The sequence below is a fragment of the Ceratosolen solmsi genome, unplaced genomic scaffold (genome assembly GCF_000503995.2).
Source record: "Ceratosolen solmsi marchali unplaced genomic scaffold, CerSol_1.0 scaffold56, whole genome shotgun sequence".
Taxonomy (NCBI): Eukaryota; Metazoa; Arthropoda; class Insecta; order Hymenoptera; family Agaonidae; genus Ceratosolen; species Ceratosolen solmsi.
This window is the reverse complement of record NW_011948425.1, coordinates 3526111-3539481: the sequence shown is the minus strand read 5'-3', so window position 1 is coordinate 3539481 and position 13371 is coordinate 3526111. Positions and strand designations below refer to the sequence as shown.

Below are 13371 nucleotides of genomic sequence, written 5' to 3'. Positions count from 1 at the left end.
CCCCGCCCCCCCCGCCGCACCCCCCACCCACCCACCAACCATCGCCACCGTCAACCCCAAACCGACCCGAACCCCGACCACGGTGATACGCGCAGGCGTCACGACACGCCAGTATTGAACCGGTGCGCGACGGGTGGTGCGCGACGGCCCACCGAAAATCTCATTAATTGGGCCCCGCGCAGCTGCCTGCTGCTCCCGACCTGCGGCCCGGTAATGGCTCGTGGCGTGCGCCGGAGCGATAAACCGCGGCCGCGGGTTCCCCGGATGTATCGCTCGTGTGCCGAGCTAATTTTCCCGAGCCGAGATCGGCTCGGTGATTGATGTCCGCCACGAAGTCCCGGTCGCTCGGTATCGAGGGCTGCCCTTTTCATCGGCGCCTTGGCTACAAAATTTTAATTTGGCCGGCAACGCGCCTCGCACGACCCATCCTCCTCTTCACTTCCGCCACCACTACCACTACCAACACCACCACCACCACCGCCGCCACCACCATCACCACCGCTTCCCACCCCCCTCGACGTTTCCACACAACTCACCCTCCCGTCTCTCTGCGTTTCGTGCCATTTCGCTTACACGTGTTTCCCAACCAGACTGCCGTTTCGTATTGGCCAATGTAACGCGGCCGCATGATTAATGGCTTAATTATTGTCACCATTTAACTTACTCTCTAATATCGTTTTGGTGGGCAGCGCCCGCCACGCTGCCATAAAACACGTCCTCCTTATGGCTCCTTTTATTTTCCGCTCGCTCATTAGTGAGAGGACATACTTTAATAACAGCCAATATTTAAATGATTAAAGATTGCTATCGTTTCTCTAGCGTTAAAGCTAGTCCACTACCGAATGACAATGCGACTCAAGGAAACGCAATCTCTGTATTGTATCATTATTGTTGTTGTTGTTGTTGCTGTTGTTGTCGTTATCATTATGGTGAGTCTACGAAGCTTGTACGGTGATTTTTGAGCTCAAGTTTCGATTATTGGTAGCGAAAATTTGAGTGTCGCGGCCGATTCATTTCCTTTCGGACTCTTTATACGCACGAATTATGCAGAACAAATAAATATGTCAATTGTGCGAGAACGAGATTGAAAATCGCTATGTTCAATTTCAATTGCGCTGTGCGCTAAATAAAAAATGTGTCATAATGATGTGATAAAAAGTATAAATTCAACATAATTGAACCGAAGCCTTTATAAAATTTACGATGATAATTAATCAATGATTTTATTCAATTTTAGCGATTGAATGGTGGCTGGATAAAAATTAAAATACAATAGAGCACTCAATGTAATTATTCCTCGTTTCATTCGATATTCAGCATTTAGCTTAAAAAATTAATGCTTCAATTGTAATTCGAGCCAAAAATCGTAAACAAAAAAAACAAAAAAGATCTCTTTATCCATTTGATTATATTGTTGTTGTTGTTGTTGTTGTTGTTGTTGTTGTTGTTGCTGTTGCTGCCGTCGTTGTTGTAGCTACTTGTTGTCACCCTCGTCGTAGTCATCGTCGTTGTCGTTACTATTATTATTTTTGTTATCGCATTCGTTGTTCCTATTATTATATGTTGCAATTGCTTATATTATGTTAATAATAATATAGTTAATAATAAGATTTTTTCCCCCCAAGCATGTAACTGTGGCAATAATTCGCGTTGTGTATTTTAACGGACTAATGGTATTGCGTAGGAGAGAGCGCCCGAAATTTAAAATTATTAACAAAGTCTTATTTAGCTTTGTTGAAGGTAAATTGGCGTTTATCGCGCAATCGACATATTAGGCGAGCGATATTGTTATAATGAAAATCATAACGAAATGTCTCCTTGGAAAAAGGAAAGGTATACGCCGATTGGCATTAATTTATTCCAGCCGTCCCACGTCATTCGCAACCAGGATCAAATAAGTATTATTTCATCCAAAAATCCAGATACAGGGAGCGAAATTATTCACTTGGTATCGTCAACGTATAAGGCAAGCCGCCAAATTACTGTCTTCCTCTATCAAGATTGAACACCCAAACAACGAATATGCAAATTACTCCCGTTCCGTTCCCATACGCGACAATATACACGCGACTTTAAGAGCGACGTTTGTATCGGCGACACAATTATGCAAAGTCTTTACATAACACGCGCATAATTTTCGGTCTCTCTTTATTTTTCGCTCTCGCTAGACGTGTCGTCACGCGCATACGCATACTCGTCTGCATTCGTGTATGTACATTGACGATCGTTACGAGCTTCGCTACATAAAAGTACGTCTTCCTTCAAGAATTTACAAGGTGAAAATCACGATTCATTCACGGCTGATTCAGTTTCCTTTATGCGCACTTTAATCCCAATCCCAATGAAAACTTTAAAGAATATAAAAAGGCTAATACTCGGACATTGGCATTACTTTTTAATAATTTAGATTAAAACGTTTTTTAGCCGCTGCGCCACACAAATAAATACACACGCACTCACACTGAGAGAGAGAGAGAGAGAGAGAGAGAGAGAGAGAGAGGAGAGAGAGAGAGAGTGAGAGAGAGAGAGAGAGAGATAATGAAAAACTCGATATTTCACTTTATATTTTATTACCCAAGTATAAAGAAAAATAAGGTATATAAGATAAAAGGGCGCTATAGCGACGTACAAAGCGTATAATTATTATGCGACATTATGCGGGACAAGAAAATTGTAAATAGTAATCGAGCAATCTAGAGTCGAGTAAATGACTTCGGATCCATCGCGTCCTATTTGTCAGGGCGATCTCTCAAGCTCGGAAGTCGACTCTACGCGTTCGCGAAATAAAATGAAAAGCTACCGGTTTTGAAACGACTGAAGGACCTTATGCCAAGCATCCTTCCATTAGGGAACAACACACACACACACACACACACACACACACACACACACACACACACACACACACACACACACACATATATATATATATATATATACACACACACATATATACGCGGTCCGCTGAAGGAAATAATGCGCAGAGCCTCGTCGCAGGGACGCAGTGTCGCGACATTAATAATACCCAAGTGATTAGCCGTGAGTGGCTAGACCGATCGATTGATCGATCGATACGTCGATGAGAACAGTGGAGATCGTCGAGCGGATAAAGATTTGAGTGTCGCGTGAACGACCTCGGCAATACCAAAATTAGTATATAATTATTAAATGCCTTATGCAGCAGTTGGTTGTCGAGCAATTAATATATCTCCTCGGAACAAGGCTTAACTTCTCGCGTGACCTTCCCATTGCGCTCGCGTGTGCATGCACAGCACGCGCACTCGTCATAAATATTCCATGCGCAGAGGTAGAGAGATAGACAGAGAGATAGAGAGAGAGAGAGAGAGAGAGAGAGAGAGAGAGAGAGAGAGAGATGAAAGAAAATTATTACGCTTCATCGCCCCGCACTCCGTGAGAGAATGTGAGCGATGATCGATGCAGCGCTTTACAGCCGTTAATCTCTCGTACTGTTTCACGGTGTTCTCTCTCTCTCTCTCTCTCTCTCTCTCTCTCTCTCTCTCTCTCTCTCTGCGCACAGTCGCTCGGGCGCAATGTAGTTCGGAAAAGAGCAGCGGGTCGCCGCATACGCGTGAAAAATTAAAAGGAGCGCAAGAGGTTTACAATTGGCGATGACGCGGTCGCCTCGGTATCCGTTTTCCGCTCTAATCCCGTACGGAAATACGAGCGTACAGACTGCGACGGTCGGCACACGCGCCTTAGGCTTATCTACAATCGGCTGATTTCCATTAAAAAGGTCTTGGCAGTCGAAGAAGGTGGGACGACGAACGACTTCGTGCAGCGCCGTCCGCGCATCCTCAGCCCATGCATCCGGATCACCTAAATACCTAAGAGATGGTAGCAGCGTACGAACGTCTTGTTGAACGCAATGATAATCGTCGACAGGAGATCCTTAATGCGCGGATGAGGGAAAGATGTTGATGGATGATGTCGGTGATAGTGGTAATAGTGGTGGTAGTGACGGTAGTGACGGTAGTGGCGATAGTGGCGATAGTGGCGGTAGTGGCGGTAGTGGCGGTAGCGACGGCGACGGTGACGGCGACGGCGACGGCGACGGCGACGGCAGCGGCAGCGGCAGCGGCAAAGTCAGCAACAGCGCGACGCGAGAAGCAGCTCGGCTGACTTTCTCTAACGAGATCGCGAGAAGCGAGAGATTCGTTATTGGGCAAGCGGCTTCTCCGTAGGTACGCGCTCGTAGCTGGGGCCTAGCGCGCCACTCGCTCCCGCATCGGCTTGCCTATTTTCGGAAGTTAACCTTGACGCGCGCACTTGATTCGCTTGCGATCGATTCGATTTGCGAGGGGCGGCCTCGCCTTGGGGGACATCATCCTACTACGCGCAGCCAGGACATGGCCGTCTCCATCAATGAGATCTGCGAGAACACGAAGCTGGCAAGGGAGATGGCACTGACTGGCAACTACGACACTTCGGGCGTTTATTATCAGGGCGTCGTGCAGCAGATCCACAGGCTCCTCTCGAGCATCGTCGACGGCACGAGGAAGGCCAAGTGGCAGCAGGTGCAGCACCAGATCGTGCAGGAGTTCGAGAAAGTTAAGGCGACCTCGAGCACGCTCCAGCTATTCAAAGTCGATACACACAGCGAGAGACTGATAGGTTGGTTAGGCAAGACTTTAACGTCCCCGCGTAATGAGCAGCGGCTCATCTATTTTCGACTTTATGACCCAGTAACGAACGAGTAAATAAGTTATTATTATTATTTATTTATTCATTTATTTATTTATTTATTTATTATTATTATTATTACTATTATTATTAATGGTCGGGCTGGCATTTTGCAATATAAGATCGTTGCGTTGGATCGAGCCTCTGGCCCGTGCCCGAACCTCCATCTTAATCTTAATCTTGGCAGACGAGTGGAAAGCACACGCGCTTGTCGTCGTCACGTCCCATTTGTTTCGCGATGTGTGTTGTAGTAGGCACGACGTAAGAGGCCGCCAAGTAGTGGAACGTCGCGCGACGTATCCGTAGAGTTCCCTCCGCTGACACCTCTTTTATGGAAAATCGTTGTAGCGAAGGCCCCATTAATAACGTCAGACGCGTAACTTTGTCGAACAATGTTTTCAAGGGACGTCGTGTTTACCGTACGAAGAGCCAGCGCGGGATTCCGCATTGTGGTCGTGCGGCAGCTCTGGGAATTGGGTGCCAACGTTACCTCGAGATCCAGATGTGTGGCCGCCGTTATCACCGACCGAGCAAAAGTAAATTATAATCGCGCAAAATTCGCCAACGAATTCATTCAAAGCCCATTGTATTGAATAAGCGCAACTGTTGTCGTCCATAGGAATTCGAAGCTTCAGCCGAGGAGTCAGCAGAAGCCAGCGAGTCGATCGAATATTCGTAAGCCAAGTGTGAGCTCTGCTAAGAAGACGGATGTGAAGCCGATGTTTCGCAACAATCAGCGTAGCAATGGCAACGACGATAAGAAAACTCCTACTCCGAATAATGCCAAGAAGGATGATGTAAATAAGGTATGGTTGTCACGTTGCATCCCAATGCGATTCTAGTAATAGACTAGGATCGAGCAATTTTTTTCTTTTTCTTTTTTTTTTTTTGTTTGTTTTGTTTTTAAGGAGAAGGTCGAATCTGAGAAAACAGACGTGGAGGTGGAGGAGAGGAAGTTCGAGTCTTCGGGTGCCGATAGAGATCTTGTAGACACGCTGGGTATGTTGTATGGATCTTTTGTGTCAAATTTGACGAGTGGTTTGCCATAATTGTATGTCGCATTGCATTTTCAGAGCGTGACATTGTACAGAAAAATATTGATATACATTGGGATGATATAGCTGATCTACACGATGCTAAAAGACTGTTGGAAGAAGTGGTCGTACTACCGACGTTAATGCCAGATTTTTTCAAAGCAAGTTTTTATACTAATTCGATAAATCTTGTTCTCCGTTCTTCCAATTAACTCTGCCAAAGTCAAATTTTTAATTTAAACGATACTTTTGTCTAGGGAATCCGCAGACCCTGGAAAGGTGTTCTTATGGTGGGACCACCAGGTACGGGAAAGACTATGCTTGCTAAAGCAGTGGCGACGGAATGCAGTACGACCTTCTTTAATGTATCCTCGTCTACGTTGACATCCAAATATAGGGGAGAATCTGAAAAGCTCGTTCGCCTATTATTCGAAATGGTAGGTCAATGTTTTCCAATAATATTTACTTTAAAAACTAACTATATGTTTGGCCCTGTTTTGTCATATCAGCCTGACGATTGTGTTTTTCCTTCTAGGCAAGATTTTATGCACCCAGTACTATATTTATTGACGAAATCGATTCATTATGCTCGAGACGAGGCTCTGAATCTGAACACGAAGCATCAAGGAGGGTCAAATCTGAGTTACTCGTTCAGATGGACGGTATAAGTTCTAATAACGAAGATCCTACTAAAATAGTCATGGTCTTAGCGGCTACCAATTTTCCCTGGGATATCGACGAAGCCTTGAGGAGAAGATTGGAAAAGCGAATATACATACCATTACCAAATCGTAAGTGCCGCACTCTTCTAATTAAATCATTAATACGCGTAGCTGACGTTATTAGCTATCCAGCCACCAACTCATCGTCAACGATGTTTGTTCATTTTTATAGATGCGGGAAGAGAAGCATTATTAAAAATTAATCTTCGAGAAGTTAAAGTTGATAAGTCGGTTAATCTTAGTGAAATAGCAGAGAAACTAGAAGGTTATTCGGGAGCAGATATTACAAACGTGTGCAGGTGTGTAGATACTAATAAATGAAAGATTTACGAAATTTTGATCGTTGGCTAATGTGAGGCTGATTTTTCAGAGATGCATCGATGATGTCTATGCGGAGGAAAATTGCTGGCTTAAGGCCAGATCAAATAAGACAATTGCCAAAGGAAGAATTGGACTTGCCAGTATCATCGACAGACTTTGACGAAGCAGTCGAAAGATGTAACAAAAGTGTATCGCAGGAAGATCTCGAAAAATATGAAAAATGGATGAGTGAATTCGGTTCATCTTGATACAGTAGTTCTCGCACATAAAGTTTAAATTCACAAATGTATTTTTTTACCAAAGGCAAAGTCAGCCTCTTAAATATTGTGTGAAAAAGAAAAAACCAAATTAATCCAAATATATATATATATTATTAACTAAAAATAAAATTTTTAATGTAAAATATGACTGTCATTGGGACCAATAACTTTGCAATAATCGATGTGAGGGATCCTTATATTATATTATATTTTCTTTTGTCATTACCAAAGCACGTTAATTTCAAACAAACATATAACAATAATAATTTTACCTGCTTTCTTGTACTTAAATGTATCCCTTGCATAGGTTGCATCCAAGTTTTCTGTCCCAAAGGGTAGAATTTAAATACGCACAATTTTTATTAAATATGTTACATTTTTAATCGTTTTATCTGTTAGTGTAAAAATTATAAATATAAATGTTTATTTACATATTTTTGAATAATAAAATACCAACATGTTGAGATAGAAAATTATTTACACCGCTTCTTATATTATTCATACAATTAATTAGATTTTTGGTGCACATCCTTCTAGCCTTAATTGTTTTGTTTCATTATCGATATGCTTTGAAATTTTTGGAGCTTTATAGTCTTTAACATGATCGACTCTAATGGTTCTACCTAAAATCTAATTATCGAGTTAAGCTTATACTTATAATATTAAAATTCTCTTTATACATTATTAAAACTAATATGCATGTATGTATGTATACCTTAATGCCATTTAAATTATCCACCGCAAGAATTGTACTACGTTGATCTTCGTAACATAAAAAGCCATATCCCTTCTGTTTCCCTGTATCCTTGTCTCTAACTAAATTAATATTGACTACTTCTCCATATCTAAAACAAAAGAAAGAAAATATGTCATACAATATTATAAAAAATTACTCTAATGAATAATTGTTCAAGTTTTTGTTACTGTGAAAATATTGCAATGACATCGCCTTCTGTCAAGTCATACGGTAAACCACCTATGAAAATCCAAGCACTTTCTTTATAATCATCGTGCCACGACGATTTTTTATCAGAACCTAGTTCCTGTTGGCCTAATTTAGCGATATTCTTAACATTTCTACATTATAATACAAATATGAAAAAATAAATAAACTAATATTCGTAAAAGTCAAAACAATAAAAAAAAAAAACTAATTTTCAATATACTATACTACTTACGTCATAGGATTCATGATTATATTTATGAACTGGATTCGATTATACAAACATAAAACAAAATCAACCTGACATTTATTATTTGCGTAGATATTATTGTTTAATTCATCGAGGTTACATTTACTTAGCAACGCTATGCCTTATATGACTACCATACTCAATATGTCTATACATAATAATTCTTTATGAAGTAAAAATTTTAAATGCTCATATTAATAAACTTTTGAAAATTTTCCTTCCAATTTGAAACTCATCCGCTTCTATTATTTTACACTTTTAAACATTTTATACCATTTATGCGAAAATCATACCAACTGAAGATTATGCGCTTTGGCGCCTAATTCTTTTTTGCTGCCAAACAATATTAATATAATATATAATTTAATTAACTATAATTAATTTACGATTTATAAATTAAATATTTCAATTTTAACGAGTAAAGATAAATATTTACATATCTAAATGTTTATCACTCGTAAAGTACTGATTAAAGACAATTTTTAAATTGTAGCTGCTAGTTAACACAGCCATGTTTATGAAACGTAATTTATTAATGAAAATTAAAAAAAAAATAAAATCACTTATATTCTGAAGCATAAATGCTCGCTATGTTGAATTAATAGCTCTATTTATCGTATGTAAAATCATAATAAAATTCAGAATAAATCTGATATATTATTATCTGATATCTGAGAATATTATTTATCATTATGTAGTTAGCAGCACTGCGCATCAAAGTTTATTACATTCCCTTTCGAGCGCCGGAATATCCGGTTTTTATTTCTTCTCTCAACGCGATAAGATGGCTGACCAGGTATGTATTTTCTAAACTAAGAAACTTTTTATAAAATATTTAAGATTTAACGAACATTTAATTGAGAAAATTTAATAGAAATAAAATCTCTGTAACTTTATGTGTGATATTACATATATTTGCAAATGAAATGTAAAAATCTAAAATGTCGATCTTTGGATGTTAAGATTCGTAACACGTGGTTCTAGTATATTCCGATATTATTGTTATGTATAGCTGCTTTAAATAATAAAGTTTTATTTTTCTCATATTTTTAATAATTATGAGGCTCTGTAATAATTGCATCTATTTACCTTTACACATTAATATTAACTTGAAAATGCTCTTTTTCCATAACATAACCTAAGCGATATCAATCGAGTAGCACTAATACAATTTGTATGTATGTACCTATTTACCTTGGCTGAAATATGTTTCTTTGTTTTGCAGAATGTCAAGTCGTTTCAAAAGCAACCAACAATCTTTCTTAATCGAAAGAAAGGATTAAGTAAAAGGCGTAAGCCTATGAGGTACAGCCGTAATATAGGACTTGGGTTTAAAACTCCTCGTGAAGTAAGTATTTTAATATTATTTTAATAAATTTAAATGTACCTACATATATTCAATTTTTATAATATTGTAATATTATTGTAGGCCATTGAAGGTACATATATTGATAAGAAGTGTCCGTTTACTGGTAATGTTTCTATACGTGGTAGAATATTAACAGGAGTTGTTCAGAAGCTTAAAATGCAACGGACAATCGTTATTAGAAGAGATTATTTACATTATATACGAAAATACAATCGTTTTGAGAAACGACATCGTAATATGAGTGTTCACCTCAGTCCTTGTTTTAGGCAAGTTTACGTTTGATTAAATGGATCTATTGAATTAATTACTCGTGCATATTAATAATAGGATTAATAACTATCATATGATAATACATTTTCATAAGCAAGTTGAATCAAATTTTTAGATTACACACGCTTTTACTATTGTTGAAATTAATTGTGGTCTTTTAAATAATTGCGAAAGTACTTTCTCGATATGCTAACAATTTTATTTGAAATAATCCGTCCATTATTCTGGTTTAATAAATTTAAATTTAAAATAATTATTTACAGAGATGTTGAAATTGGAGATGTCGTTACAATTGGAGAGTGCAGACCTTTGAGCAAAACAGTACGATTCAATGTATTAAAAGTATCGAAGGGAACTGGAGCAAAAAAGAGCTTCAAAAAGTTCTAGGTACTTATTACTTTTATGAAAAAAATTTTTAAAATAATAAATCCCAATCATTTGATGATTTGACGACGGTCTTCTGAATACAAATTGAACGACAATTATCGTCCACTGAAATTACTTTACTAAATATTTCTATACTCCATAACGTTTTAAGGCAGTGTTGATATTTTATATAATTTTCGTAGGTTACACCACATAAAGCAAACTACCCTTACATCTGGAGAGAAGATTCATATAGAAATATTCATTATTACATAAATGTATGTAAAAATGGCTTACAAAATGAATCAATGATTAATGTAATAATTAATAGTTGCATTAATAAGCAAATGGAATAAAATGGACTTTCATACTGTATTAATTTATGATGAACCAATTTTCTATAATTTTGTTTTTATTTCTTATAAGCGTTTTAACAATAAAAGTATATTATATTTTTACTCGTCGTGAGTACAATTATATGTAAATTAGATAACGTCGTAAAGTTCGTTATAATTTTTTTATACAAATAAACGAGCTTAATTTAAAATTTTTATATAAAAATAAAATTCCTTTACTTTAATACTTCATTGAATATTCCAATCAATTAATATAATTGCATGTAAAGGCACAATTTATATTTTTAAATTATTGTATAGATAAAAGATACTATTAAAACATAAATTTTATATAGAATCTTAATTTATTACAAGCAAATAATGAATAGATTTTTTTGAAGACATTGAATTTTCAACTTCTAAATGGTGAAAAACACGTATTTATAATACAGATTATATGCATTCCTTCATATCTTACATTATATATATTATATATATATAATTAATTTTTTTCGCTAATCTAAATTCAATGACGTTATTTATAAAGTACATTAACGTGGTTTATTAAATAAAGCATAATCAATATATCGTAAAAAATTACAGAAGAATTATTAAATGATTTTACTTATGTATGTCAAGGCACATTTAAAAAATCTACAGCATTGTAATCCATAGTAAATTACAAAAAAAAAACATTTTTTTATATATTTTTTATAAAAAATAGATTCATTTTAAAACTTCTGCAACAATATATATATATATATATATATATATCAAAACATATATATTCCAAAAATAGATTTTTATGAGTTTTTAAATTTAATGTTAAATTTTAACTAAAAGTTCATTTCGTTTCATTCTAATTAATCGTTCGACTAAGGCTAATTGATCACAATGAACTATATTAATATTTCAGTAAAATACATATTTACATAATATTAATAATAGATCTGTGAGAAAATTTGAAAGTACAAGTATTTATAAAAATGATTTAACGAAATGTCAAATATTACAACATAATTATTAAATCTATTTACTAATTCTTGTTTAAGAGCTGTGATCTTTGAATTCTGTAATATACAGTACATAAATAATTGGCCCGGCAAAACCAAGAAAGAGAGAAAAACAAAGTAGCTGACACCATGACAATGCCCAATCAGCTCCTGAACATTTAAATATATTTACAAAATTATTACTAGAATTGACCTCGTGACTTTCTATTGAATTTATTAATTTCACAGCTTCTGTATCTTGTGTAAATTGAGAAGACTCATTATTATACTGCAACAATGGTTCTATCGTCGAATTTAAAATTATACTATTAATTTCTACCGATGACGAAGGTAATACAGGAATTGTTAATAAGCTGATCATCTGATTTTCTCTAGATATTGTATGATCAGCTTTAACAATAACTGGCGGAGTCAAGTCAACAATCTGATTAATCTCACTGGTCCTATCGATAGATTCGGTCAATAAAGAATACGGTTGTACCGGAACTTTTATAGATTGGTAAGCGTGTATTTCGTTGTCCTTGTATATACTATTAATTCTTTTTATATCTGATATCTATAATAACATTAATAAAATATTATATACGGAATCGCACTATACATTGAAAAAATTAACTGATTTTGTTATAGGTTGGATATATTTTACAAGTCCAAGAATAATAATTTAGTCGTAGTGAACTTTATGTGATATTATAAATTTTCCAAATCTTCGCCATGAAATATAACTTTCTTTTTTATATTTTGAAAATAATTTTATTTTTATATAACACGAAGTCATTAAATAAATTTTCAAATTAGGTTTCACTTTTAAAGACGCGACTATTGCAGGTGTTTTGTTTACAAAAAATTATAGTATCGCTTACTGTGCATTGATATCTAAGAGCTAAAGCCTGCAAAGTATCTTCTGATTGTATTTGCACATTTATCACTTGAATTTTACGAGGCAACGCTAATTTTCGACTTCTCTGTTTTAATGGAAAATGGTCTTCATCCTCACTTTGATCATCTTCCGAATAAAGAAATATATAATGAGGTGATCCTTCTTTCTGATTGCCCCGTTGGTACACAATTTGTCTAAACGTAGGATAAAATATTAAGCTACATATAATCTTAATTATTTAAATTGCCTTCAGCTCAAACAAGTATAAAATACAATTTGTAAGAAAAAAAAATTATAGAAACTTTAAATTGAAAAAGCAAACATAACCTAAATGTTCATTACCTTGTTTTTTGAGATTCATTTACTCCACTTATTGATTTTTTTCGCATTTTTTCAAAATTATCATAGATATATATATCATAAATATTATCAGCGATCTAACATTTTTTCGATACTATATTTTTAATTATCAAAGCAAGATCAATATGCTTTTCGATTGTCAATTGTAATTCTATCATAGAATAAAAAAAGAAATGTAAAAAACAAATATAAAGTTATATGAAAATTTACATTGCTTGGCTAAGAAACGATGCATTCCAAATAAACTTAAAGCATACGCAAATTATTATGTTGTCTAATTAAATGGAACTTTGCAACGTATTTAGTGAATTTACTCATGTAACAACAAATCTGTCATGTCCACACTCTCCCCACCTCATGTACTGCTTTCACAATAAAAATCAAGACATCATTTAATACAAAAATAATATTTAACAATATTAGATTACAGTATCGCAATATCAGTGTTGTAATTGATATTATGCAAATATCTACATAGCTCAATAATATTTGTGTAAGATAATAAAATTATTCATAACAGAACATTTCTAACATTCTATCTGAATGT

At 35.7% G+C, this 13371-nt stretch overlaps 4 protein-coding genes across 5 annotated transcripts; 2 read left to right on the top strand and 2 right to left on the bottom strand.

Moving 5' to 3' along the window:
• The first annotated feature begins 4101 nt into the window (after window positions 1-4101).
• Window positions 4102-7230, top strand: Kat60 (katanin p60). The gene is made up of 9 exons (XM_011500336.1): window positions 4102-4632; window positions 5105-5237; window positions 5321-5507; window positions 5610-5700; window positions 5775-5896; window positions 5993-6172; window positions 6271-6526; window positions 6630-6756; window positions 6828-7230. Exons 1-9 carry the CDS (start codon window positions 4368-4370, stop codon window positions 7024-7026), a joined length of 1560 nt encoding a protein of 519 aa, XP_011498638.1. The 5' UTR covers window positions 4102-4367; the 3' UTR covers window positions 7027-7230.
• Window positions 7231-7252: 22 nt separating this feature from the next.
• Window positions 7253-8421, bottom strand: LOC105362835 (RNA-binding motif protein, X-linked 2). 2 transcript variants are annotated; one of them, XM_011500335.1, is made up of 6 exons: window positions 8353-8421; window positions 8217-8245; window positions 7963-8115; window positions 7754-7883; window positions 7520-7668; window positions 7253-7430 (listed from the first exon to the last, which is right to left on the bottom strand). In XM_011500335.1, exons 2-5 carry the CDS (start codon window positions 8228-8230, stop codon window positions 7549-7551), a joined length of 417 nt encoding a protein of 138 aa, XP_011498637.1. In that variant the 5' UTR covers window positions 8231-8245; window positions 8353-8421; the 3' UTR covers window positions 7253-7430; window positions 7520-7548. The 2 variants fall into 2 exon arrangements, with proteins under 2 accessions (XP_011498637.1, XP_011498636.1); XM_011500334.1 differs by lacking the exon at window positions 7253-7430 and having other exon boundaries at window positions 7497-7668; window positions 8353-8414.
• Window positions 8422-8936: 515 nt separating this feature from the next.
• On the top strand, window positions 8937-10611 carry RpS11 (ribosomal protein S11). The gene is made up of 5 exons (XM_011500333.1): window positions 8937-9027; window positions 9457-9579; window positions 9661-9866; window positions 10134-10257; window positions 10440-10611. Exons 1-4 carry the CDS (start codon window positions 9016-9018, stop codon window positions 10255-10257), a joined length of 465 nt encoding a protein of 154 aa, XP_011498635.1. The 5' UTR covers window positions 8937-9015; the 3' UTR covers window positions 10440-10611.
• Window positions 10612-11569: 958 nt separating this feature from the next.
• Window positions 11570-12864, bottom strand: LOC105362832 (lysM and putative peptidoglycan-binding domain-containing protein 4). Its single transcript, XM_011500332.1, has 3 exons — window positions 12807-12864; window positions 12448-12658; window positions 11570-12140 (listed from the first exon to the last, which is right to left on the bottom strand). Exons 1-3 carry the CDS (start codon window positions 12851-12853, stop codon window positions 11619-11621), a joined length of 780 nt encoding a protein of 259 aa, XP_011498634.1. The 5' UTR covers window positions 12854-12864; the 3' UTR covers window positions 11570-11618.
• Between the last annotated feature and the right edge of the window lie 507 nt (window positions 12865-13371).